The sequence below is a fragment of the Schistocerca americana genome, chromosome 1, assembly GCF_021461395.2.
Source record: "Schistocerca americana isolate TAMUIC-IGC-003095 chromosome 1, iqSchAmer2.1, whole genome shotgun sequence".
Lineage (NCBI taxonomy): Eukaryota > Metazoa > Arthropoda > Insecta > Orthoptera > Acrididae > Schistocerca > Schistocerca americana.
The window spans coordinates 1,036,351,804-1,036,377,518 of record NC_060119.1 but is presented as its reverse complement, the minus strand read 5'-3'; the positions used below and the strand labels follow the sequence as shown (position 1 = coordinate 1,036,377,518).

At 41.9% G+C, this 25,715-nt stretch overlaps 1 protein-coding gene across 1 annotated transcript in view; it reads right to left on the bottom strand.

Moving 5' to 3' along the window:
• Positions 1–25,715, bottom strand: part of LOC124549284 — a 476,650-nt gene that overhangs the window by 156,945 nt on the left and 293,990 nt on the right. The window contains exon 2 of the mRNA XM_047125234.1: positions 24,921–24,981. Within this exon, the coding sequence (XP_046981190.1) occupies positions 24,921–24,981 (61 nt within the window). The remainder of the gene's footprint in view (positions 1–24,920; positions 24,982–25,715) is intronic.

The window sequence follows — 25,715 nt, the reverse complement described above, 5'->3', positions numbered from 1 at the left end:
TGGATTTAAGACGTATCCGGGAGCAGATATAGATTCGGATCACAATTTAGTAATGATGAAGAGTAGACTCACGGTTAAGCGATTAGTCAGGGAGAATAAATGCGCAAAGAAGTGGGATGCCGGAATACTATGGAATGAAGAGATATGTTTCGAGTTCTCTGAGGCTATACGTACTGCGATAATAAATAGCTCTGAAGGCAGTTCAGTTGAGGAGGAATGGACATCTATAAAAAGGGCAAGCACAGAAGTTGGGAAGAAAAACATAGCTACAAAGAAGTTAACTGCGAAGAAACCATGGATAACAGAAGAAATACATTAGTTGATCGGTGAAAGAAGGAAGTACAAAAATATGCAGGGAAATTCAAGAATACAGATTGATAAGCACTTACGAACGGAAGGTTTAGGATGTGAAGAGTTGCTAAGGCGAAATGGCTGCTTGAAAAATGTGAAGAAATCTAAAAGAGGTGATCGTCGGAAGGACTGACTCAGCATATAGAAAAATGAAAGCAAGAGTGGTAACATTAAGTGTGCAGTGAGAATTCCGCTGTTATATGCAGAGAAGAGAGCGGGTAGATGGAAAGAGTACACTGAAGGCCTCTATGAGGGGGAGGACTTGTCTGATGTAGGAATGGAAGAAGGAAGAGGAGTCGATATAGAAGAGACAGGGGAAGGAATGGAAGAAGAAAAAGGAGTCGATATAGAAGAGCTAGGGTACCTAGTATTAGAATCAAAATTGAAAAGAGCTTTGGACGACTTAAGATCAAATAAGGTAGAAGGGATGGATAACTGCCCATCGGAATTTCTAAAATCATTGGGAAAAATGACAACAAAACGACTATTCACCTTGGTGTGTAGAGTGTATGATACTTGCGATATACCATCAGACATTCGGGAAAATATCATTCACGAAATTTCAAAGATAGTAAGAGCTGACAGGTGCGAGAATTATTGAACAATCAGCTTAACAGATCATATATCCAAGTTGCTGGCAAGAATAACATACAGGAGAATGGAAAAGACGATCAGTTTGGCTTTAGGAAAGGCAAAGGCACTAGAGACGCAGTTCTAACGTTGCGGCTAACAATGGAAGGAAGGCTGAAGAAAAATCAAGATTTGGCGACCTGTAAAACATGTTCAGCAATCCCAAGTGGTGCAAGATGTTTGAAATTCTGAGGAAAATAGGGTAATCTGCAAGGAGAGACGGGTAATGTACAATATATACAAGAAACAAGAGGGAACAAAGAGAGTGGAAGAGCAAGTTCGAAGTGCTCGGATTAAAAAGGGTATAAAACAGGGATGTAGTCTTTCACCGCTACTGTTCAATCTATACATCGAAGAAGCAATGATGGAAATAAAAGAAAGGTTCAAAAGTGGAATTAAAATTCAAGGTGAAAGGATGTAAATGATAAGATTCGCTGACGACATTGCTATCCCCAGTGAAAGTGAAGAAGAATTACAAAATGTGTTGAATAGTATAAGCAGTCTAATGAGTATAGAATATTTATTGAGAGTAAATCGAAGAAAGATTAAAGTAATGGGAAGTAGCAGAAATGAGAACAGCAAGAAACTTAACAGCGAAATTGGGGATCACGAAGAAGACAAAGTTAAGGAATTCTGCTACCTTGGCAGCAAAATAACCCTTGATGGACGGAGCAAGGAGGACATAAAAAGCAGACTAGCACTGAAAATGTAGGTTTGGCGCAGCACTGTGTGGCAGTGAAGCATTAACTGCGGGAAAACCGAAAGAGAAGAGAATAGAAGAATTTTAGATGTGGTGCTACAGAAGAACGTTGAAAATTAGGTAGACTGATAAGGTAACGAATGAGGAGGTTCTCCACGGTATCGACGAGGAATGGAATGTATGGAAAACACTGACAAGAGGAAGGAACAGGATGATAGGGTATCTGTTAAGACGTCAGGGATTAATTTCTATGATATTAGAAGGAGCTGTAGAGGGTAAAAAAAGAAGACAGAGATTCGAATACGTCCAACAAGTAATTGAAGACGTAGATTGCAATTGCTACTCTGATTGGAAAGTTTGGTGCAGAAGAGCAATTCATGGCGGGCCGCATCAGACCAATCAGAAAACTGACGCCTCCAAGGAGGAAAAAAATGCACGGAGTCCTCAGGTCGCGAGTCCTGTTCGCACCTACCCAATTTTTTCCGTCTACGTCCTTTTCATTTGACTGGCCCTTACAACAATATCTATTACTCATACGTGAAAACGATAAACTATTCACTTTTCAGTATAAGGTAAATGACCGACGTATTGTTATTTTACTAGACTTACAACTCTGCTGCTGGAAGCAGCGTTTACACTCTTTTTAGGATCAGAGAGGCGGAACCTCGCCCTCGTTGGCAAGGACTCTGCCCCTTGGCGCTCCGCAGCAGCTGTTTGCGCGTCTTCGCTCTGAAATAGCTCACCAGCTGCCAGCACTGCCTCTCACTTTACGAGCTTCGTTCGTCGGCTGAAGGACTAACCGTTTACCACAAACGCGACGTACTGTACAGTTTCGTAGACGAGTTCTGAGGTTATAATGTCTGTTTCTGGTAGGTTGCTTGCACGTGAAAACTCAGCTCCTGCAGTAAAACCCCTATTATCATCATGTTCTTTTTTTTCCTTTTTTCGTCCTTCCTTGGATGCTAGAAAACTTTCATGTACAAAATACCGTTACTATGAAAAACAATAAATGACCAAATCAATATAAACAATAACTTACTGTTAGCCTGTAAAAGCCGACCGCTACGGTCGCAGGTTCGAATCCTGCCTCGGGCATGGATGTGTGTGATGTCCTTAGGTTAGTTAGGTTTAAGTAGTTCTAAGTTCTAGGGGACTGATGACCTCGGTAGTTGAGTCCCATAGTGCTCAGAGCCATTTGAACCATTTTGAACCATTTAGCTTGTAAAACAGTAACAAACCGAAACGTGACACATAACCGGAATAAATAATGAACCCTCTGGATCACAGAGCCCCGGGTTCGATTCCCGTCCAGGTTTGGGATTCTCTCTGCCCGTGGACTGGGTGTTTGTGTCGTCCTCATCATTTCATCATCATCATCATCATAATCATTAGTGACAGTGGCTAGATTGGACTGTGTACAAACTGGACTACGTAAAAACTGGGACTTTGTACGGGCGCTGATAACAGCGCAGTTGAGTGCCCCACAACCCAATCATCATCATCAGCCCTCTCTAAGTCTCAAGTCTCTCTCTCCTCTCTCGCTCTCTCTCTCTCTCTCTCTCTTTCTCTCTCTCTCCCTCTCTCTCAAACAAACACACACACACACACACACACACACACACACACACACACACACACAAATCAAATGAATGAATATACCGCACACACAACACAAACAAAAGACAAAAGATAAACACAGAGCGATATCTGGCAACACTACGCACTGCAAATACACACGTTCAACACAATGAAAAGTGAAAATGCAGTGCTGTGATAAATGGGGTCAAAAAACGCTGGAAATCGGCCATATGGATACGGGGACCGAGTTAACATATCTCCAGAACCACATATACATGGACTAGCTACATTGGAAATCGTAAGCAACACGTATTGCAAACGATGTTTCTAAACTAAAAATGGAGAGTAACATACATATAAGTGACACATAACGCATTTATTATAATATAAAAACAGACATGTACTACTGGTCACTGAAGGTGCTTCATAAATAAAAGAAGCGAAACGCGTATGGCAAAAAACAAACTGTCTGTCATTTAGTTGCAAGGACGGAACATACCTCCATGAACCTTATAACAATTTTCTTGTCGTTTCCCTTCTTTTGACTCCACAGTATGACACCTTCTCGATCTGCCAGTAACATGTATCACATAGCGCTCTTGGCTCCGGGAGGAAGCAAATGAGTGTCACCATGGAAATAACAATTCACGAACGACGGTAAAGACACTGATTTGAATCTAGTGTTCATACTTGCACGGACAAATGATATTTTACCCATTTTCGCAGCAATATGGTACAATAATAACTAAGCAGCATCCACTTCCATAGCTAAGCGGTCACCGTATCTGATTGTTGTCTGGAAGAAGAGCGTTCAATTCCCGGTACTGTCAGGAAATTTTGCTAGTTGAGAGGACTGCTCAGCAACTCGTGGCCAGTTGAGCAGAACTCTGAAAGGCTTACCGGCCGAAAGAGTGGGTTGCTGACCTCATGCTCTTCTATAAGGCACCCTAATGACACCAGAGGAGAAAAAGGTGGCGGGCGGCATCGCCTCGGCCTCTGTTCTCAAGCGAATGCAGTGCAAAAATTCTGTGCAAAAATATCTAAAACAGACTCATTCTCAATTAATGGAGGTTTCCATGAGCCAATCTCTTTTCTTTCTCACTGTTTACAATTGAGGACTTTGTTTTCAATGTGACGCTGAGTGGAACGTCACACTGCGCCTGGCACTCCCCAACTAGGGGAAGACGGGAGGGGGGTTAACGGAAACACTGCGTAAATAATTTGAAAAGGCCATACGGTAACTTGCTGTACGTTCGAGGGCGCTGTGAGCAGTTTGCTGGCACGACCAATAATCAAATTCCACTTTCTCCCCTTCACCGAAGACATAGTCGATGGTCATGCCCTTGAACCATGTAATCGCACGGTATTTTGCGGTGAGAGGGGGGGGGGGGGTCATCCAGACAGAGGAGGGTCCGAGGTTCAATCACGGTAGGTGTGACGCAGAGGTAACAAGCTAAGATTTTCTGTGTCAGTCACCAAACGCCGGACGACCATACGCCGTGAAGTGACGCTCATCGGTGCCTAGGAATCGACAGTCAGCGGCAAGGGTGGGGGGGGGGGGCGATTTCTTTAATATGGTAACTGTGGAGCCAGTGTGTCGTCGTATATTTTGACTTGCTACCACGTCATGCGCCACTGTGGTGGGCAGAAAGTGGTGGTGTATCGTTTTCTACACTCGTGGCCAATGAGTAGTTGTGTACAGCAGAAGGGTGTGTAAAAAATCTTTCGCTTCGGCGATCGAGATTCAAGGAGATGCGATATCACATCGCTGTGTTCGACAATGAATGTCGATACTTGAAAGATCTGTGTCGCGACCTGCGCCGCAGACACTGGTGGGGCGTGAGAAAACGGCACGAGAACTCACGAGGGAAGATTGTTGGCTGGTTCATCATTTCCACATATTGCTCATATAGAGGGCAGCTGCCTGTGCCCAGACGTTAACTAGTCCCTGCCCACTACAGCTCAGGTGAGGATGAGAGTGCTTAACGTACTTTAAATGCATCTTCTGTGAATAGGTAATAGTCCAAGTCTCCCTGAAGTCTGCAACCTGTCATCGTCGGCAGGGGAAGACATTTGCCACGTGACTGAGTTTTGACGCCTTGTAGAGGTTCAGGTAATTCAGGCACTGCAGCTGGTTCAAGTCCCGGAACAGTTCCTGGCGCACCATGATGAGTACGGTCTGTAGTAACCGTCGATAGCTCACCGTGGTCGTTCCTCTCACGTCCTTCGTAAACCTGACTCCCAAATATCTCCTTTCAGTAAATGACGGGAGGGGACGCAGCATTCGGCCCAAGACCGCACCCGATATCCAATGTAACCGACTTGTTGATGTTCACAAGACTGCCCGCGGCCTGTCCGTATCGCTCAATCCAATTTAGTACGTTGCAGATTTCATCGGTGGAACAAACCAGCAGGAGCAGGTCGTCGGCGTACGCCCTATAGCGGAAGGTAATGTCTCGCAGTGCCATGCCAGATAGATTGTGGTTGAGACCCTCAAGGAGTGGCTCGAGTACAATTGCATAAAGGTGTGTAGATAGGGGGCAGCCTTATCGCAGAGACCTCTCAAGGGCTTCGGATCCACGGTTCACCTGTCGAACTGTGTCTGAGAGATGGCTGCTGTCAAAAGGCGCTGCAGGGTGTCAGTGGGGCTTGGTGGAAATCCCGTCCCTGACCTGGAGGAGGAAGTTGTGATGCACTCTATCGAAGGCCCAATCAAAATCTAAGGAGACGATCGAGCGTTCGCTATTAAGTCTCTGTAGTCACCCGTGGCCACTTGTATGTTGCCATATTCCCCCTGCAATGTCTGTTCTGGGACGTCTTAATGCGGCCTGACAAAAGCCTGGCGAAGATCTTATATTCAGTATTCGACACTATAATGTGGCTGATAGTCACTGACCGTTTGCCCTCCCTCTGGCATGTGTAGCAGTATGAGACGTCCTTCAGCAAGTAGGTGATACAGTGCAGGCCAGGGACAAGAGTTCGTAGAATATGGTAACCTCTTGGCGTAACGTAAAGGCACGGAAGTTCTGGTAAAACTCAGTTAATAGTCCATTAGACCCTGGAGACTTACTGACACATCATTGTCCAATGCGTTCCCCACCTTTTCAGGTACGACTTCCTTCATTAATACAGCCACTGTTCCTTTGTTAATAGTGCATGTCACAGTGGCTCCGTCATTTACTGTTCTTTCCTGGTAAGGATTAAGAAAATGGTCCTCCATGAAATTCGCTATGGTTGCTTGAGTTGTACTGGAGCGACCGTCTCGCGTTGTAAGGCGTTCGATTAACCTTCGGCGCATGTCCTCCACAATGTGGTGCATATTGGGTACCTCGTCCAATGCGTCCCTCACCTTTTCAGGTAAGACTTCCTTCATTAACGCCGTCACTGTTGCTCTGTCAAAAGTGCACGTCACAGTTGTTCCGTCATTTACGGTTCTTTTCTGGTAAAGAATAAGAGAATGAACCTCCATGGAGTTCACTATGGTTGCTTGGGTTGTTTTGGAGCAACCGCCTCGGGCTGTAAGGCGTTCGATTAACCGTGTCGGCGCATGTCCACCACAATGCGGTGCATAGTAGGTACCTCTGCGCTCATTCCGTCGTGTCAGTGCATACAGGCTACGGCAGCTTCTAACAGGTGCATAGTCAATGACAGAATGTGAGCCTTGTTAAGTGTTGTTTACGCTGTCTATCCATCGATGGCAATAGAGTATCGGGGCCACTGAATGTCGCTTAGTGAAAATCCATGGTCTGTCAGTGAGATGCAACCCTGCCCTTGTCAAACTGTGTAAATGGTTTTTTTATGAACACTCCGCCAATTGTCTGTATTGTTGCTTATTTAATTAGGGCGACTCAGGTATAGGCCTTTTAAGCCATTTTCAAGTGATTGAGTTTATGTCATTAACATACATTGCAGGACACAAGGTTCAAAATTGGCTTACAGCGGCGTGTTCATTGAAAAATTATTGTATAATTGTTGCTCAGTAACATCAAAAACTGTTTACTATGTGGGTGTCTAGCGACTCACTGTTTGGCACAGGAACCACCACGGCAAAATGGAGGGGTATCGGGAGTGACGTCGTTCACAGTTTACCCTTGTTGCGGCGGCAGTCCGGTTCCTGGAGGTCATTTATGCTCATCTTGCAGAAGTCGTTTCTACACCAGACGTGTGGCAGGCGGAGATGCATCGTGCAGATATAGGTGGTGGGAGAAGGCCAGATGCCATCGTTCGGCGGCCACAACTCTTTGTGTAATACCTCTGACCAATATATGCGATCCAGTCGGCTCGCCAAATGACTGGTAAGACGGGTGTGTCAAGCAATTTCGTCATGTACTTTTTCCAAGTGTCGCGCAAGTGCATGAATCGTTATACCCATTCCAGACAAGAAGTGTAGAGCGGGATTTGGTCCTTCGGATGAAGGAGACAATTGAAATCGTCGGCGAAAATGCTGATTTCATACTGTCCTAGGAAAATGGAGCTACGTCCACGGAGCAGAACCTGGTCCAGTACGATGTTTGGTGGTATTCGACAGAGCATAAACATTGGGTGTTGAGTGCCGCGACTGCCAATACTCGAGCAGAAGGCAAATACATCATTTTGGAGGCTTCGATGCCGTTTCGCACTAAAATCGTCACGCCAATGTCCGCAGGACCACCAGGAGTCATGTACGATGAATAACCATATAAGTCCGGGAGATCATTTGGTCGCACTTCTTACTGGAATGCGAAGTCGAGTCCCGTTGTCTGTATTGTTTTTTTGAGGAGTTGGATCTTGACAGAGGACCTAACAATGTTGATATTTATCGTGGTCAAGCAGAAAGCCTGGTGATGTGGTGATTAGGCAACGTTATCCATGGTGACGGTGGAGAGAAGCGGTCATCACGAGTGACATAACACCCGCACCGACGGCGTCTCTCCCAATTCTGTTCAGAGGGGCCTGGGTCTGGTCCTGCACGATCTCAACATCCTCGACCTACGGTATAGGCGTGAAAGTCTGTTCATGTTTCATAAGAACTTACTGGTCCGTAGGGAGGGACCGAGTGAGTTTGCAGCCTGTCCTGAAGCCTTCGCCACAGAGGACAGGCAGACGGGCGCCGCAAATCCTGTCGTCCATTCTGTAAAGGTAGAGTAGGCATTAATGGTGTCAGCCTCGTGGTTCGTGTGCTGTAGGAACAGTTCTTCTTCCTCCGGCGCGGTCCTGTGGCGTTACTTTCTGTGTTTTTATTGACGCTGTTTTCGTGTGTGTCCTTCTGTGTCAGACGATGGTATTGGTTCGTGGGTCGCTGACACAAAGCTTTAGTAGGCGTAATAAGTGATTTGTTGTCATCCTGCTGCCGGCGATGACTGCAGTATTCGGCAATATCGACGGCGTCATGCAGAGTTCTGCCACTGGCTAGTCTGCTAGGCTGATTGATCGATCCACAGTGGGTTGTTCCTGTAGATCAACGTTTTTCTGTGGTGTCTGGACACTCGGAGACATTGTGAGCGCCGCCGCATAGGTCACTGGGAGGATCGTTGGCGTCAGTGGAGGTACCACATTCTGCGTAGGTAGGTGTGTGATTCAATGCTGGAAGCACTCGGAAAATAGATAACCTTCCTTACCACATCCAGAACATACTTTAGGCTGACCATCTACATCTTCATGGATACTCTGCAAATCACATTTAAGTGCCTGTCAGAGGGGTCATCGAACCACCTACACAATTCTCTATTATTCCATTCTCGTACAGCGCGCGGAAAGAATGAACACCTATATCTTTCCTTACGAGCTCTGATTTCCCTTATTTTATCATGGTGATCGTTTCTCCCTATGTAGGTCGGTGTCAACAAAATATTTTCGCATTCAGAGGTGAAAGTTGGTGATTGGAATTTCGTGAGAAGATTCCGTCGCAACGAAAAACGCCTTTCTTTTAATGATTTCCAGCCCAAATCCTGCATTATTTCTGTGACACTCTCTCCCACATTTCGCGATAATACAAAACGCGTTGCCTTTCTTTGAACTTTTTCGATGTACTCCGTCAGTCCTATCTCGTAAGGATCCCACATCGCGCAGCAGTATTCTAAAAGAGGACGGACAAGCGTAGTGTAGCAGTCTCCTTAGTAGGTATCATAAATAATTATGGTTTATCAGCCTCCTATCTGGAGGTACGATGGTACATGTCGTAGCGGCATTTGTCGTACTCCATTGAGGACTGGATAAATCTTAAACTGGATCCACTTTCCTGCCACCTGTTCTTGTACCGTGCTGTAGGGGCGGGGCGCTCCCAAGACGTCTGCCGCTGTGAGTTCGAAGGGCAGTTCGAATATGTGCAGTCCAGCATGATTAACTTCCATGTTGACAAGATTGCAATCTGCTTGGCAGAAATGAAGTCCTCATTTCATCTCTAGAAGAACTTTGTTACATGTAGCATCGTTAATAAGCTTCATATAGTCCATATTACTTACGATCAAAAAGTAAATGCCAACGAGGTCGGCAACTGGGATTTTGGCCTCCTCCTTTAAAAAGTGCTTTTGCCCTAGTGAAGCCTTAGGTGAAATTCAGTGTTGATTCCTAGTATTGATTCGCCATGTTCTTGTAGCACTTCGGCGTCGCGTTATCGCCGACAGGAGGAAGCAAACATGGTGAGCGATCTTGCGTTGCATGCTGAAACACACATCTTCGTGCCGCGCGGCGTGGTCGCGCGGGCTGAGGCGCCATTTCACGGACTGTGCCCCCCCCCCCCCCCTTCCCACGCCGGAGGTTGACTCCTCCCTCGGGCATGGGTGTGTGGTGTGTTGTTCTTAGCATTAGCTCCTTTAAGTTAGTTTAAGTAGTGTGTAAGTCTAGGGATCGATGACCTCAGCAGTTTGGTCCTTTAGGAATTCACACACACACACACACACACACACACACACACACACACATCACGTCCGCTCTGCACAGCTGCTAAAGCGGCGCTGACAACGAAATCCAAATCCCAGCTCGCCTGCTGCGTTCTCGACGCACTGCTGCTCTCTAGCATTTTGATGACCGTTCGCTAGACGACAGTGTCGTTATTCTCACAACTTCAATTTTACTTCTCCATAATTCAGAAACTTTTTATGAAATATTTGTAATTATACAAAAAAACCTTCCTCTTGAATCAGTGTATCTACTAATCAAAACAAGATGAAAACCTCTGCAGCAATTCCTGAGATTAGCATGCACAAACAGACGTACGGCAGAACGTGAATTCAATTTATATATGTAGAGACTACAAGTTTTTGGTTTCTTTTCGATGGAACATTTGACAGTCAAATATGCTGCTTTTCGCGGATGATGCTGTAGTGTACAGAGAAGTTGCAGCATTAGAAAATTGCAGTGAAATGCAGGAAGATCTGCAGCGGATAGGCACTTGGTGCAGGGAGTGGCAACTGACCCTTAACATAGACAATGTAATGTATTGCGAACACATAGAAAGAAGGATCCTTTATTGTATGATTATATGATAGCGGAACAAACACTGGTAGCAGTTACTTCTGTAAAATATCTGGGGGTGTGCGTACGGAACGATTTGAAGTTGAATGATCATATAAAATTAATTGTTGGTAAGGCGGGCGCCAGGTTGAGATTCATCGGGAGAGTCCTTAGAAAATGTAGTCCATCAACAAAGGAGGTGGCTTACAAAACACTCGTTCGACCTATACTTGAGTATTGCTCATCAGTGTGGGATCCGTACCAGGTCGGGTTGACAGAGGAACTAGAGAATATTCAAAGAAGAGCGGCGTCTTTCGTCACAGGGTTATTTGGTAAGCGTGATAGCGTTACGGAGATGCTTAGCAAACGCAAGTGACAGACTCTGCAAGAGAGGCGCTCTGCATCGCGGTGTGGCTTGCTGTCCAGGTTTCGAGAGGGTGCGTTTCTGGATGAGGTATCGAATATATTACTTCCCCCTACTTATACCTCCCGAGGAGGTCACGAATGTATAATTAGAGAGATTCGAGAGCGCACGGAGGCTTTCCGGCAGTCGTTCTTCCTGCGAACCATACGCGACTGGAACAGAAAAGGGAGGTAATGACAGTGGCATTTAAAGTGCCCCCCGCCACACACCGTTGGGTGGCTTGCGGAGTATAAATGTAGATGTAGATGCTACGTATTCAGTTCACTTCGGCAGTTTTCCAATTGATTTACTCTTTTCCATACAATCATTTCCCTCAAACTTACACCACGCTGCATTTAATGATCACGTATATTGGCACTCTCTACCAGAAACAGCAAAGCTAAATTTCAAAACCAGTTGAATACACTGGGTAATCAATAAAGCACAAAACCCACTGAGCATATTCAGTGAACCGTAATTTCTCTGGATCTTATGTTTTACAGATGCTATTATGAAATTCTGTTAGTACACATTTAGATCAGTACGATATGAGTAATTGTAGTTTCTAATGAAAAAAAGTACCACAAATTTTTATGTTCTTTTTTACTCAGTAACGCTTTTTTATTGAATGGCTCATGAGCGCTACCAATAACAAAGCACCCATTTTCTCGAGCGCTGACACACTATGCTAACTAAAGTCAGCATTTATATAACACTGTCATTTACTTACAGCAAAATTCTTTTTCAAAAACGAACACTAAACCGTATTTCCTGTAACTAATTTTTAAAGTTGTAGTTATTTTGGATATGTTGTAGTAAACTAGAAATAGACTGGTGTACGAAACTTCGAAGCAAAAGTAACTTTGGCAAGATATGTCAAGGCTCGATAAAACTCGAACTGTACAAAGGAACAACTGCTAGTATTGTACAGAAGGTAATTGAAAGAAATGCACAACGAGACGAACAGAAAAGTAACTTTTATTCAAAGACGCTAATCACATTGAAATCACCGCGATTTATGATGGTCCCTGGACAATAGAAAAGGCTACGTAGTTCTTAATAGGGTGATCACCATGGACGGAAGTGCATGCTCGACAATGTGCTCCCATGCTGGCCAGGAGGCTGGTAAGGAGTTCTCGAGGCAGGGCGTTCCATTTCTCCATCAACGTGACTGACAGTTACTGGATGGTTGTTGGTGCATGTGAATGTGCTGCCGTACGTCTCCCCGAAGCATTTCACACGTACTACATGGGATTTAAGTCGGAGGAACGGGCTGACCAACGTATTCTTCGAATATTCTCTCGTTCCAGGAGCTTTCCCGTATTATTCGATGTTATCGCGCGTGGGTGACAATGAGCGACTGCATCGAACATGTCGGTGGAGGAGCTGTTGGAACGAAATGGACTGGCCTGTCGCTACCCTGTCTTAAATCCCACCAAGCACTTGCGGGATGCGTTACGGAACGTTCTGCAGCACATCCACGCCCACCAAAGATCATCCAGCAGTTGTGAAGCACGCTGGTGGAGGAAGGGAAGGAATCCCCTACCAGATGAACTCCTTACCAACCTTGTGGCCAGCATAGGGGTACGTTGCGGAGCGTGCATTGCAGTCCCTTGTGATCGCGCACCCTGTTATGAACTTTGTTCATAATAAACAATGTCGCGCCTTTTGTATTGTCGAGGATGAAATAAATTATTGTATCATATAAACCACTGCGCGAAACAAACTTATGAAAGATATCTACCCTGCATAAGGCGTGGTGGAAACAGAGGACGAAAAGTATTTTATACCTTGGGATAGTGTTATAATAAAAACTTTGTAAAATATTTTCTGTCGGCGGTGTTCCACGGCTGTAGCGCTGCAAAAACCATCTCAGAAAACTCCACGACATCTGATAAATGGAACTTTTCGTTTCGCAACAACTAGTTTCGATCTACAAGATCAGACGACATAACATCACCTCTGTATGTATGTATACATCATGATTGAGGTAATGAACATACTGTCTCAAATTTGAAGTAAAATCTACTTCTAAATTGCCATATTTAAGATGTCAAGTATGAATAAAATTACGGGTTCAATGAGCAAGTCGTACATTCTACCTGCGTTTTACGTTCAGACGGAACTATCAGTGCTACAGTGTTCACCAGTATATGTTCTTATATGAGTACATAAGTGATACTTTCTTGGCTTGATCATGGTCTCTAGACAGAACCTTGTAGCACTGCAATGAGTTAAGTTAACAACTGTCAGTCTACGATAAAAATGTCTTTTTTCTCCATTCGAAACACTATTCCGTTTTTCTCCGTGTCTCTCCAATCGTAGGTTTGTTTCTTGATTCCATCTACTTTATGTAACTGACAGAATTCATGGGGAATTTCTTCAATGACGTTAAAAAGTATATAAAGATGAAATGTGTGTCCCAGCATGATGATATAACAAAGGCTACTTCTTCGCACTTACTTAGAGCTATTTCATTGAGATACTGTACATTCCTACCAGTTCTTGCTTCAGCCTCAATAAAGTCGTTCCTGCAAGTGTTCTAAAAACTTGCACTGCTTATAACGCACTAGCCTGTATGTCACTCTTCCCTAACAACCGAACCTTTAGCCACATATAACACTAACGTGCAGTGAAACACGCTAATGTTACCCTCTGAGATGATTTTGAATTTTGACCGCGTGAGAGCCTAATGGACAAAGGTATCGGCCTATAATTTTGAATGTGGTGAAATTAACAGAAAACTAAACGGACTAACCTGAGGAGTTAATGAAAGTGGTAAAATCATAAGTGAATGAAAAAAAAATGAACGGTCGCCAGCCCAATTAGTCACATTAATTTGGAAATATATGTTTAAGAAAATTGAACACTGGTTGTTGAAGTTACTTTCGTTGATATTTCCCTTTGAATAGCAAATTGGATACAAACTGACACAGTGCACTCTGAACTGTGTGTAGCAGTAGTTACCAATAACGCACGCACCAGTAACTTATACGGAGTAGATTTGCACCGGGCTCATACTAAAGACAGCTACACTCAAACGCATTACTCAATCAAACACTGAAACGTTACTCCATGAAGTGCAGAACTAAATTTGGACATGAGGGGATTTTATCTTAACTGATATGAAGAAAACAAATAAAGATAAATAATATCATAAATGCACTGTTTAAACTCCTCTACAAATATCATTTTTCCTTTGCAACAGTAATAGTTCAATTTTCTTTCTAATAGGTGGAGAATATGATGGGGACCCATAAACTAGTTTCACTAGTCAACGCTCTCCGATTATTACAGTATAAAAGACTAATTCAAAAGGCTAATCATTCACTTCACTTGGAGTAGTTCATAATTTACTTTGCAAAAGATTAAATTCAACACTGGGCTTCATTGACTTCAAAAACGGAACCATTCACGATAGAAATCAAAACCACACTGTTTTTAAAATGAGCTTTAGTTATTTGCCTTTTTATCACCTGTGAAGCAGGCATTCTAGACTGTAATCCTACAAAACTATATTTTGTAATAAACTAAGCACACTATAACAAGAGCCTATCCAACTTCACTTTTGTGGTTCTAACTTTAACTTTTATTATTCGTTTTATATTAGACAAAAATCACTTTTAAACACCTGAATGCAATAATTGTTCATTCAAATCAGGCTACTCGGTTTTGGTAGCACTTAGGTGAGGACCCTGCATAGGTTCGTGGCCATGATAGAAAATACGGTCCCGGACACTGATTTATAGTGTTGTGATTAGTATGAAAACAACACACAAATTAACTGGTCTATGGCTCATACAATACTGAATGTATGAAGTTAGTGTAGCAGTGGCGAAGCTTGGGAGCAAGCGACGTGGCGGAGAACTGTACTCACTGCTCTTGATGTTCGAATACTCTATAAAATCTCTTCTTGGCGTCGAATTTTCAACATATTACAGCAATTACTTTATGCTGAGAATACCAAATAATAGCCAGATCCACATCCGAGGCAAATCCTTTGTAAAGCAGTTTCCAATTGCCTCTCTTAGCACCGTCGAAGTGTACGGTTAGCCACATACTGCGTAGCGTTCACACCAAGGAGCCGCTCAGTTCGACCGCCAAAACCATCTTTTCCATCTCGCCATTCCACTTCCGTTGCGGTGGGGGGGGCTTCCCTACATTCCCTACAGCTTTTACATGTTACAAATACAAGTGCCCTAAGCATGAACCAGCTTTTAATAAACATACACATATTATAATAATTTATCATTTTAACATATCTTTTTGCTCTTCTCATATATACATTACAAAACTCTAATTTTCTTGTCACATATCAAGGAGTTTAAATAAATTAGAATACACACTCCATAATTGCAGGTACACAGTTACATAATATAAACCAACTTCTAATCGATATAAGTGTTACATACTGCTGCAGGTGAAAATCTGCAGCTAATTGAACATCTGAGTTGAAATGCCATTTGTACATTGCATAGTATCTGATTTTTCGTTTCATGTGGCTGACACAAACGCACATGTACTTAACTCAACAGAAGCTACCTGGTAACCAAGATACATCATCGTGTTATAATACGTAAGCGCATTACAACTCATTAGGGTAGCCTAACGCCCTTACATTGACATGAAAAGTATCAGATTCATAGTACCGCAAGCAACAAAACAAGACATCCATGGAATGAGGCTATAATCTTCTTCTGTGGATTTCCTGGCTCAGTACGACTAAATGCCGAATGTTTCCTTCAACAAATCTACTTTCATCTGTCCATTGTAATTGGGTCTCAGATTCTAACAAGGTTAAACGAACATTCACTTACAGAGAAGATGAAAACAGAGCCAGTTTATGATTTTTCTATGAACTAATACCTTCAATTTATTGACCTGATTAACGTTTCGTTCTCGAAAGACCGATGTTCTTAGCAGGCAATAAGGGTAAAGCTTGAGTTGTAAAGTCCCATGGATAAAAATTCACGGCACGTTTTTGAAATAAGTTTCTATTATCAACTGAGACAAGACATACGAGGGTGAGTCAAATGAAAACCTTAAATTTGTAATAACAAATCGAAATTTCGCGCTGTTATCCTGTAAGTTGGTAAGCGTGCTACAAACAGCGTGCAGAATGGCCTGTAGGTGGCAGCATAGTGCAGATGCACACATACCGTCGCAGTATCAGTATAAAGATGGCCGCCCCACTTGCGACTTGCACCAGGGAAGAACAGCGTTTTGTTATTCGGTTTTTGCGTAGTGAAGGTGTGAAACCTATTGAAGTTCATCGAAGAATGAAGGTTCAGTACGGTGATGCATGTTTGTCACAGCAGCAAGTCTACGAATGGAGTAGGAAGTTCGCAAATGATGTGACTTCAGTGGAAAATGCTTCTCGTCCAGGTCAGGTACAACGAGTTGTGACTTCACAGAACATTGCAGCAGTTGAAGCCATAGTGAAGGAAAACCATCGGGTGACACTGAATGACATTGCCGCATGTTTACAGATTAGTCATGGGTCAGCACACCATATTGTGCATGATGTGCTCCAGTTTCACAAAGTGTCTGCCAGATGGGTGCCACGGCAGCTGACTCCTGAAATGAGAGAACGACGTGTTGATGCTTGTGAAGAACTTCTTTGGCGCTTTGAACGATAAGGTGATGGCTGCCTTGCAAGAATCGTTACTGGGGACGAACCTGGGTTCACTTCCACCAACCGCAAACGAAGACAGTGAGCAAGGAATGGCGCCTTTCCTCATCACCAAAACCTAAGAAGTTTCGAACAGAACCATCACCAGGGAAGGTTATGCTGACTCTCTTTTCGGAGAAAAGGGCGTCATTTTGGAGCATTACATGCCTAGAGGGACCACTGTCACCAGTGCATCATACACAAATCTCCTAAAAAAATCATCTGCGGCCTGCTATCAAATTAAAGCGACGTGGATTGCTGTCAGCAGGTGTCCTTTTGCAACATGACAATGCAAGGCCCCACACTGCCCGTACAACAGTTGCAACAATCACAGACCTGCATTTTAAGTGTCTTCCTCATCCATCATACTCACCAGACCTTACCCCAAATGATTTCCATATGTTTGGACCACTCAAAGATGCAATTGGAAGAAATAAGTTCCGTTCTGATGAAAAGGTACTCTACGCGGTGCATGAGTGGTTGTGCGGACTACCAAAATAATTTTTTTCTAAAGTAATTTATGCACTTTGTAAGCGCTGGAGGACTTGCATTGAGCGTGGAGGAGATTATGTTGAAAAGTGATACAGCTTTGTACCACTTCTGCACAATAAATAATATTTAAAAAAATATTTAAGATTTTCATTTGTCTTACCCTCGTATAAATAGATGAATATATTAACTAGGAAGGGCTGCCCCCTTGCTCACTGGCTCATAGCCCACTGTGAAATTGCCCACCTAAATATCGTTGACATAGTGGGCTCGCTGTTATACTCACCGTGTGCCGTGGATATTATACGATGTGAGGCACCTAGAAGCAAAGTCAGCGATCTCCAAGTTTTTTCAGAAGTTACTATATGGTAGAAATTGATTGTCCTTAGTGTTTTCTAGCAAAAGCCACCAGTTTAAATATGAAAAAGCTACTGTAAATGAGTTTATTTCCCTCCAGAAAACTAGGGTTAGAAGTAAAGGCTGCAGTCTCCATGATCATCTGTTACAGTCTGAGGAGCAAAGTCTGCAATATCCTCATTGACCAGTCAGACACCGCATGCTGTCCACGTGATTTCCAACCGTTATATTTCGTTTGTTAAACTACAGCAAGGCATTAAATTGTCATGCCCTGTGTTAATGGTACTTCTATAGAGATTTTTAACAGTACCAATTAATATATTGTAAAATACACTGTGAAATGAACAGCACGAAGAAAAATCTAAAGCAGAAAAGATACTGAAGGCTCTGAATGCTTGGAATTTCCACTTTTCTCCCTGTAACAGATACATACTGAAGAGATCAACCAACAACCAGTGCAATACATTAGTAAGAGATGAGAAATTCTAAACGCTTAACACAGATACCTATAAATATAACACACGCGTTGCTCAAATGCTACCAAAAGCGCATTCAACCACTGCAACACCACCTTGTCAATCTTGAGAATATGGCCGATATCACGCTTCCTTCAAATTTATTTTGGTGAGAACCGGAGTCCGAATCGGAAACTGGATTTTTATCATATTCTAATTTACAACGTCCATCCATCAGATATCCCTAACGTGGCAGCCAATAACAACAGTCAAAGTGAACCAATGAAAGTCTCCAGACTTGTGTGTGCAGAAAAGATACATTGTAATCTCTTATAACTTCGACTAATGAAAAATAAAGTATAAATCTGTGGTAATATGCTTTATCGTTAATATAATAATGATCTTTGTTATCCATATTTAATTTCAAGTCTTTAAATACACATTCAGTTACAAACCTGGCTGAGATGCAAAATCAGTAAAATTCCAAGGCGGAAGCAAAAACAGCACTTCCCCAATTAAAAGCGTTATTATTTGTTGTGACAGCTACTTCAAGGTAAAAATATTAGGTAAAACTGTTTCGCTAATTTCAGTAAACATAATCAAATTTTAGTCCCATGGACGCCTGTACAGTTTTTTTCTTCTAATGTAAATTTTCGAAAGTGGAGATTACTGACTTTGTATCTAGGCAACTCATGTACCTGGTATTTGTGTCACTAAATGTTTCCTGTGTCAATAATATGCTTGGGCGAAGTTTGTATATGTGTCTGTGTATTAGTTTTCAAGGAGACACAATGTGTAGCTAATACGAATCTATAAGTTATTTCCGCCTTAAGCTAGAAATTATTTCTTGAAACAATTCGAGTGTTACAAACAAATAACAGTTCTCTGCGTTAATCACTTTTTAATTGTGTCACTACGTTTTTCGAAAAATTACACCATCTTCAGAGGGAGAATTACGAAATTACATTCTTGTTATTAGAGCGAAGCACAGAAGTCTTTTCACAGCACCAGTAGTATTGAAAAACTCGTAACGTTTGCTAGCGATATTTCTTTTTTTCCGGCAACAGCACTGCTAAAGGTCCAAAAATCAATTACTCAAGATTGTTGTGCATTTATTGGTAAAGTAGAACCAAAGAGATGCTGCTTACTTCTATTTTTCTTGCATTTTCTCTCACTGTACATGAAGTAAGAAAGTAACAGCTTAAGTACAGTAAAGGGCACATATAACAGTATGCAGCTTCTATTTGATTTTACTTTACCAGTAGGTACACGCTACTTCAAATGGCTCTGAGCACTATGGGACTTAACTACTGTGGTCATCAGTTCCCTAGAACTTAGAACTACGTAAACCTAACTAACCTAAGGACATCACACACATCCATGCCCGAGGCAGGATTGGAACCTGCGACCGTAGCAGTCGTGCGGTTCCTGACTGCGCGCCTAGAATCGCTAGACCACCGCGGCCTGCCTACACGCTACTCTTGCTACTCTTGCATAATTTATGTTTTTAACTGTAGTAGTGCTGTTTCTGAAAAAGTAACTATCGTAACCAGCAACAGAAGAAACATAATCAGTTTTCACTTGGCTTGTTGCTGTCAATAGGCATCTGTGGCCTGCGCTACCACCAACAAAGTAAATAAGTAATTCTCCTCCTGAAGATGATGATATAAAGCATCTAAAAGCGAAGTGGTATACCAAATAAAAGACTGACCTGAAAAATCCCTTTGTTTATATATATATTTGTCATTAGTCCCTCCAAGGACTGAGCCTTGAAGTGACGGGGGGCTCAGTACTCAATGACACAGACTGCCAATGCGGGACAGTCTATTTGTAATACCTGGTCGCTTGGTAAGAGGAGAGAGGAAGCCAATTAGTCGGCAACATGGGAGATGTGGTGAAAAAGATAAAAGGGCTTCTGAGGCGGATCAAGATATTAAAAGCAAAGAAGACGGATGAGTCAATTTGTCCTGACATTGATACATCAACGCTAGTAAAGGCGGAAAGGATGGACTCTCAGAACGGCGGATCTAGCAGAAGAGGCAACCCACCAAGCAGGACGAAAATCCACGTCGCGTCTGAATTGAGCAAGCGACTACGTAGTCAGCGTCTGTTTACATATTGATGGCTGCTATAAAAACCAGTTGCATCTGTTACCAAAGCGGTCAGTTACGAAAGACGTCTGTTTCCATACTGGGCGGCTGTTATAACCCATCTGACGATATGAACATAGATGTAACATCCCGTGAAGGGGTTAACACGCACTCTTAATTTACTTTCAACCAAGACTTGATGATGAACACTGAACGCAAAAGCACTCCAGAAGGTAAACAATCCTTCATCACTGGTAACAGTGATGCAAATATGCCATAGGATCCCGGAGAGCCTAGAACTTCATGTAAGGAAGAGTTGGAGCTTCATAGAACTTCTCGCCTATGGCCTGCGAAAAATTTTTGCTAGACACAGTGAATCTCAACACTTTAAAAGAGACAGGGAAACTTAAATGATTGACGGAAGTATTAAACATACGCAGCATACCCATACTAGCACTTCAGGAAACCAGTTACGGAATTGAGAACGCATTTCAATGAAAGGGCTACAAGATTTATGAAGGGAAACCTGCCACAAAGAATAAACAGAAAGTCACTATGCTTGGGACAGCTTTCATGGTCAAACGGGATGTAACAGAATCCATAACATGTTTTGCGTCCCCATCGAAGCAAATATCATTTCTCTCGTTCAGATCAGCAAATAATGACTATACCATCATAAACGCACATGCACCTACCAACAATGCCAACAGAAAAAATACAGAAAAGTCGAGCAGTTCTGGGAAACACAAGAAAATGAGACATCAAAAATACCAAAGCACCACATAAAATTTCAACGCACAGATTGGCAGAGAAGAGAAGTGCAAGGCAACAATGGGAAACTTTCCAGCAAACAGAAGCAACAGTAAGATTTGAGAAAGGCTCATCAACTTTTGGAGACATTTCGACTTAAAAGTAATGTCAATCTTTTTCAGCAAATTACCAAGGTGTAAGATGATCTGATCATCTAATACATATTTAGGCTCATATCAACTGGATTTATGGCAATAATCAAACAATAACGTACAGAATTCATGAATGTACGGGTCAGAAGAGGACTAGGCATAGATTCGCATCATTTTTAACAGAAATAGAAGCGTAATTTGAATCTAAAAAACCAAACCCCACAATTAAAAAGTCAATATAATTGAAACGAAATTTATATTAGACAACAGGGACTATTTATGTTAATAAGCTTCGGACAAAAAAAGATGGTAAATTGGGACGAAATCAGAAAAGCACTGACAGAAACTGTGAAAGAACTAGATCAATCACGAAGAAGAAGGAAACAGAGGTCGTGGAATAACACGTGACGAAGCGACATAGCATACACTAACAGTTTGGAAAAAATGGAACTCCGGCAAAAAAGGAGACTGGACTCATTCGTCGAGATCAGAAAACAGACATCAAAAATTAATTGAACAGAAAAACGGAAATATGACAAAAACTATTAGGAGAAACATATACAAAATTCAGACTTAACAACACTACGGATTTCTACAAAGTTTTCAAAGAAGAAATAACAGCGTACAAGCCAGTGAGCCTACACTTCAAAGATTCAACAGGCAAACTGATTACCAACAACAAAGACAACTGTCAGTTACTAGAAAAATACTTCAAAAATCCTCTAAATTGCGTGGAATCAACACGACTATCAGACAAAGTTAAAAAGAAAAATCCACTATCAGAACTACCGTCACTGCATCAAATAGAACAATACATTGGCCGGCTGAAACACAGAGCGCCAGATGAAGACGGGATATTAGCTGAGATGTTGGTACTGGGATGGAGGTAGACAGATGAACCCAAGCATGAGCTTGTTAAAGATTGCTGAGAGTAATGAAGAATACCAGACAACCACGAGTATAAACAAGTCATAATCCATCCACTACGTAAGAAGAGATACAGGGCAGACACGAGCAATTACCGAAGCATATCTCTGTCACCTACAAAATTATATCCAAAAAACTACTGAATAAGATAGAAGACTAAGCAGAACACACAACTGGCGTGTACCAAGCAAGTTTTAGAAAAAACAGACCGTAGGCAGAGCAAATTTTTAACATGAAAATAATCTTCAGGACAAGAACAATGAGGAACATTAACATTGTCGTTACATTCATCGATTCTAAAAAAAAGCCTGCGATTCTATCTGTAGACAGTATTCCAAAAGCTAGAAGAAGCATATATCGACAAAACCACCAAACAATTACTCGAACTTACACGCACACACACAACTTCAAAAGTTAAATTCGTAGAAGACGTTTTTGAAATTTCACAACTAACACAAGTCTTCGACAGGACGATGGGTTCTCACCGATTCTCTTCAACCTGGCCTTAGACAAGGTGATGAGAAAGTGGGATAAAGAACTATAAGAGAAAAATATCGAAGGAATCCCTCTAGGACGAAGAAGAGGAAGATGTGAAGTGAAACGTTTCGCTTTTTCTGACGATATTGCAGTAATTTCTAAGGAAAAATAGGTGCAAAGTTAAACACACAAACACTTCACGTAAGTGCAGCTAACATCAGATTACTAATATCGTATGAGGAAACGGAATACACTGAACATAGACACACAACGAAAGATAAACACAAACAAAACACGGAAACAATGAAAGAGCTGATATATTTAAGTAATTGGGAGAATGGATATAATCAAGTGGATTAGATAATACCACAAGTAAAGAGAGATCGAGGACAATGGAATTAGTATAGTTTCGCCCAAAACCGATGCAATAAAAGATCGGTATTATTCGAGGCAAGAATTACACATTATACTTTCTGAATGCCTAACTCTGAATAAAAGATGCGAACAAGGATAACTGAAAAATAAAGAAATGAAATTAACTAGAAAAATTTTAGGAGCCGGCCACTGCAGCCGAGCCGTTCTAGGCGCTTCAGTCCGGAACCGCCTGTGCTATGGTCGCAGATTCGAATCCTGCCTCGGGCATGGATGTGTGTGATGTCCTTACGTTAGTTAGGTTTAAGTAGTTCTAAGCCTAGGGGACTGGTGACCTCAGATGTTAAGTCCCATAGTGCATGGAGCGATTTGAACCATTTTTTGAAAAATTTTAGGACCACAAAAGAACAAAGATAACAACTATACGAACAGAAAAAAATATACAGAAACATAGGAAGAGGAGATTAAAGTTTTACTGTCATGTTTACAGAATGAATCACATTAGGCTAACGAAGAAAATTTTTAATTTCATTTTTCAAATTAAAAAGTACCACGGGATTGGTGGAAAAGAAGAGAAAGGATTTTATAAAACTTAACGTCACAGAAGACACCATACACGACAGGCAAAATTTCAGGTTACTGATCAGTACTGAAAAATTTCCTGTTCAACATCAAAAACCACAGCTTGAGAGGGTTAAGTCAAATGAAAGAGACAGGCCATCTGCCAACGCATAAAGAAGTTCTGGGAAGAACGAAAAAGATTGTACCTTAGTATTAGCCGTTGCGACCTATAACTGGCCAAACTCAGTAATAAAAAATTGTCAATAGTTTTCATGATGCCATCCTTTACGGAAAAAATTGTCATTAATAATTCGGGAGTTTTTCCAAGAAACGTTTCTGACTGGAGCTATTAGTTTTATTGTCTGTTAAGAAAAGTAGGTTGATATGGTATTCGCTGTTATGTTATTGCGAACTGTTGATTTAAATTTCCCAGAATACTGGGGCGTTTTGTGAGCATAGAACTAATACTGCTGAAGCATAGCTCTCTGGTTAGCGCATGCATATTTGTGAAATTACATAACGAGAAAAAATAATCAGATGAGAATTTATGTTTCAATAGTAAATCAAATACTTGGCTGGTGCTATCAAAGTGACACAACTGGTATAAAGTTAGTAGTTTATACAGCCACGAAAGTCTGGAATAAAATTTATAAAACTTCAAGGCCTAGTACCGTAGTATTTATTACTAGAGTCTCTCATCATTTTGAAATTAGTAGGCTAATTACTAAGTGAGGGTATGCAGAACATACTGTGTGGTAACATAGAAGATGAATGGTCCAGCCGAGTAGAAGCAGTATGTCATAACTAGTTTAGTTGATATGACTGAAATTCGTCCGGAAACAGTACCTGACAACAATAATGTAATACGTCAGTGGTGGGCTTCTTTAGTACTGACACTACAGTCCGCAAATGTGTGGTCTGCTCGACGAGTCATGACGTCAGGCGTTAGTGTGTATCATCCGTAGTGTTGGTAATAGCTTTCTCAGCAAATGTCATTTCAAGGTAGATACAGAGGCCGTATTCATGAACCCATTTCCCAACGCTGCTAGGAATACTTTTCAAACTGGACGGCTGTCAACTAGCCATTGCACATAATTCACAAGCAGACTTCGCACCGCAGCATTTGTAGTGTATTCTTCGGCCGAAGGAACATTTGCAAGATATTATTGCTTTTCCGAAGCCTCGTTAGTATAATCCAGCAGTCGGTACCAACCAACCGTACAGTAAGAATGAAACAATCTGTCACAAATAACAAAGAATCGAATACTTTTTGACTCTATGAGACAACATACAGGAAGAACGTAGCAACATTTCGTTTCTGTGACATTAGTGTTGCACTGGAACTTTAATCTTTTTACATTGCATGCACATACATTATGTGTCCGACTAAGTTTATCACGAATATGAGCATCTTCTTAGAAAAGAGCTTAAAAAATACCACTTTGGAGACCTTTACTTCAATTCGTTGCCAGGGTATTAAATATTTTAAATATTTAAAAAAGTTAGTTGCGTTTAGATGTACTTACGTGACGTATATTCCCATGACATGATGGTGGAAGGCCACATCAACCCCAACACCAAACACCACTGTAAGAGAAAAAAGTACACTGTTAGTGCCACTAAAATTTGAAATCTGCCATAGCTTACAACTGTGTTCTAATTTATGATTTGACAAAAGACGAAAGATTTTCTTTTATCTGTGTTGCAATACATCCGTTCTTAATATGTGTATCGTGCAATACGTTCTTTCGTTGGTATTCTCTGTTACCACTGCTCTAACAATTTAGTAATTTTGTCCACAATGATTGTGTATAAAAAAGGAGTCTTCCATGTGAGCCTTAACCTTGCGAAAAGAAAAGAACGACGTCGAAAGCACTGTAATCCATCACCACCGCATTTTTTTTTCTTTTTTTTTTTTTTTAGACGAGAGAGTATTAGACGTTTTTCCGGAGTTTTCCATTAAGTCCATCGCCACCAATGAAATGCAGTTCACAGCCTCGTTAATTTTCAACTACAATTTAAAAAATAATAAAACTCAGCCAAAAATTTGTACACACACACACACAGAAATACGAGCTGTATGCATTATGTCAAGTCTAAAACTTTAATAAAGGAGAAAGCGATGGAAACACAGTCACACTTAGAACGCTACTAGAGGGACGCCGTTCTCCTGCTCCAAGAGATCGGAAAGGACATCAGCGACTCGCTGTCTCCAACAGTGTTGTGAAAGGATGGACTAAGAATGGGAAGACATTCTCGGAAATTCCATTCATGGAGCTGCCCGAGCATAATATACCACCAAGTAATGTAAGTCTTCTCGA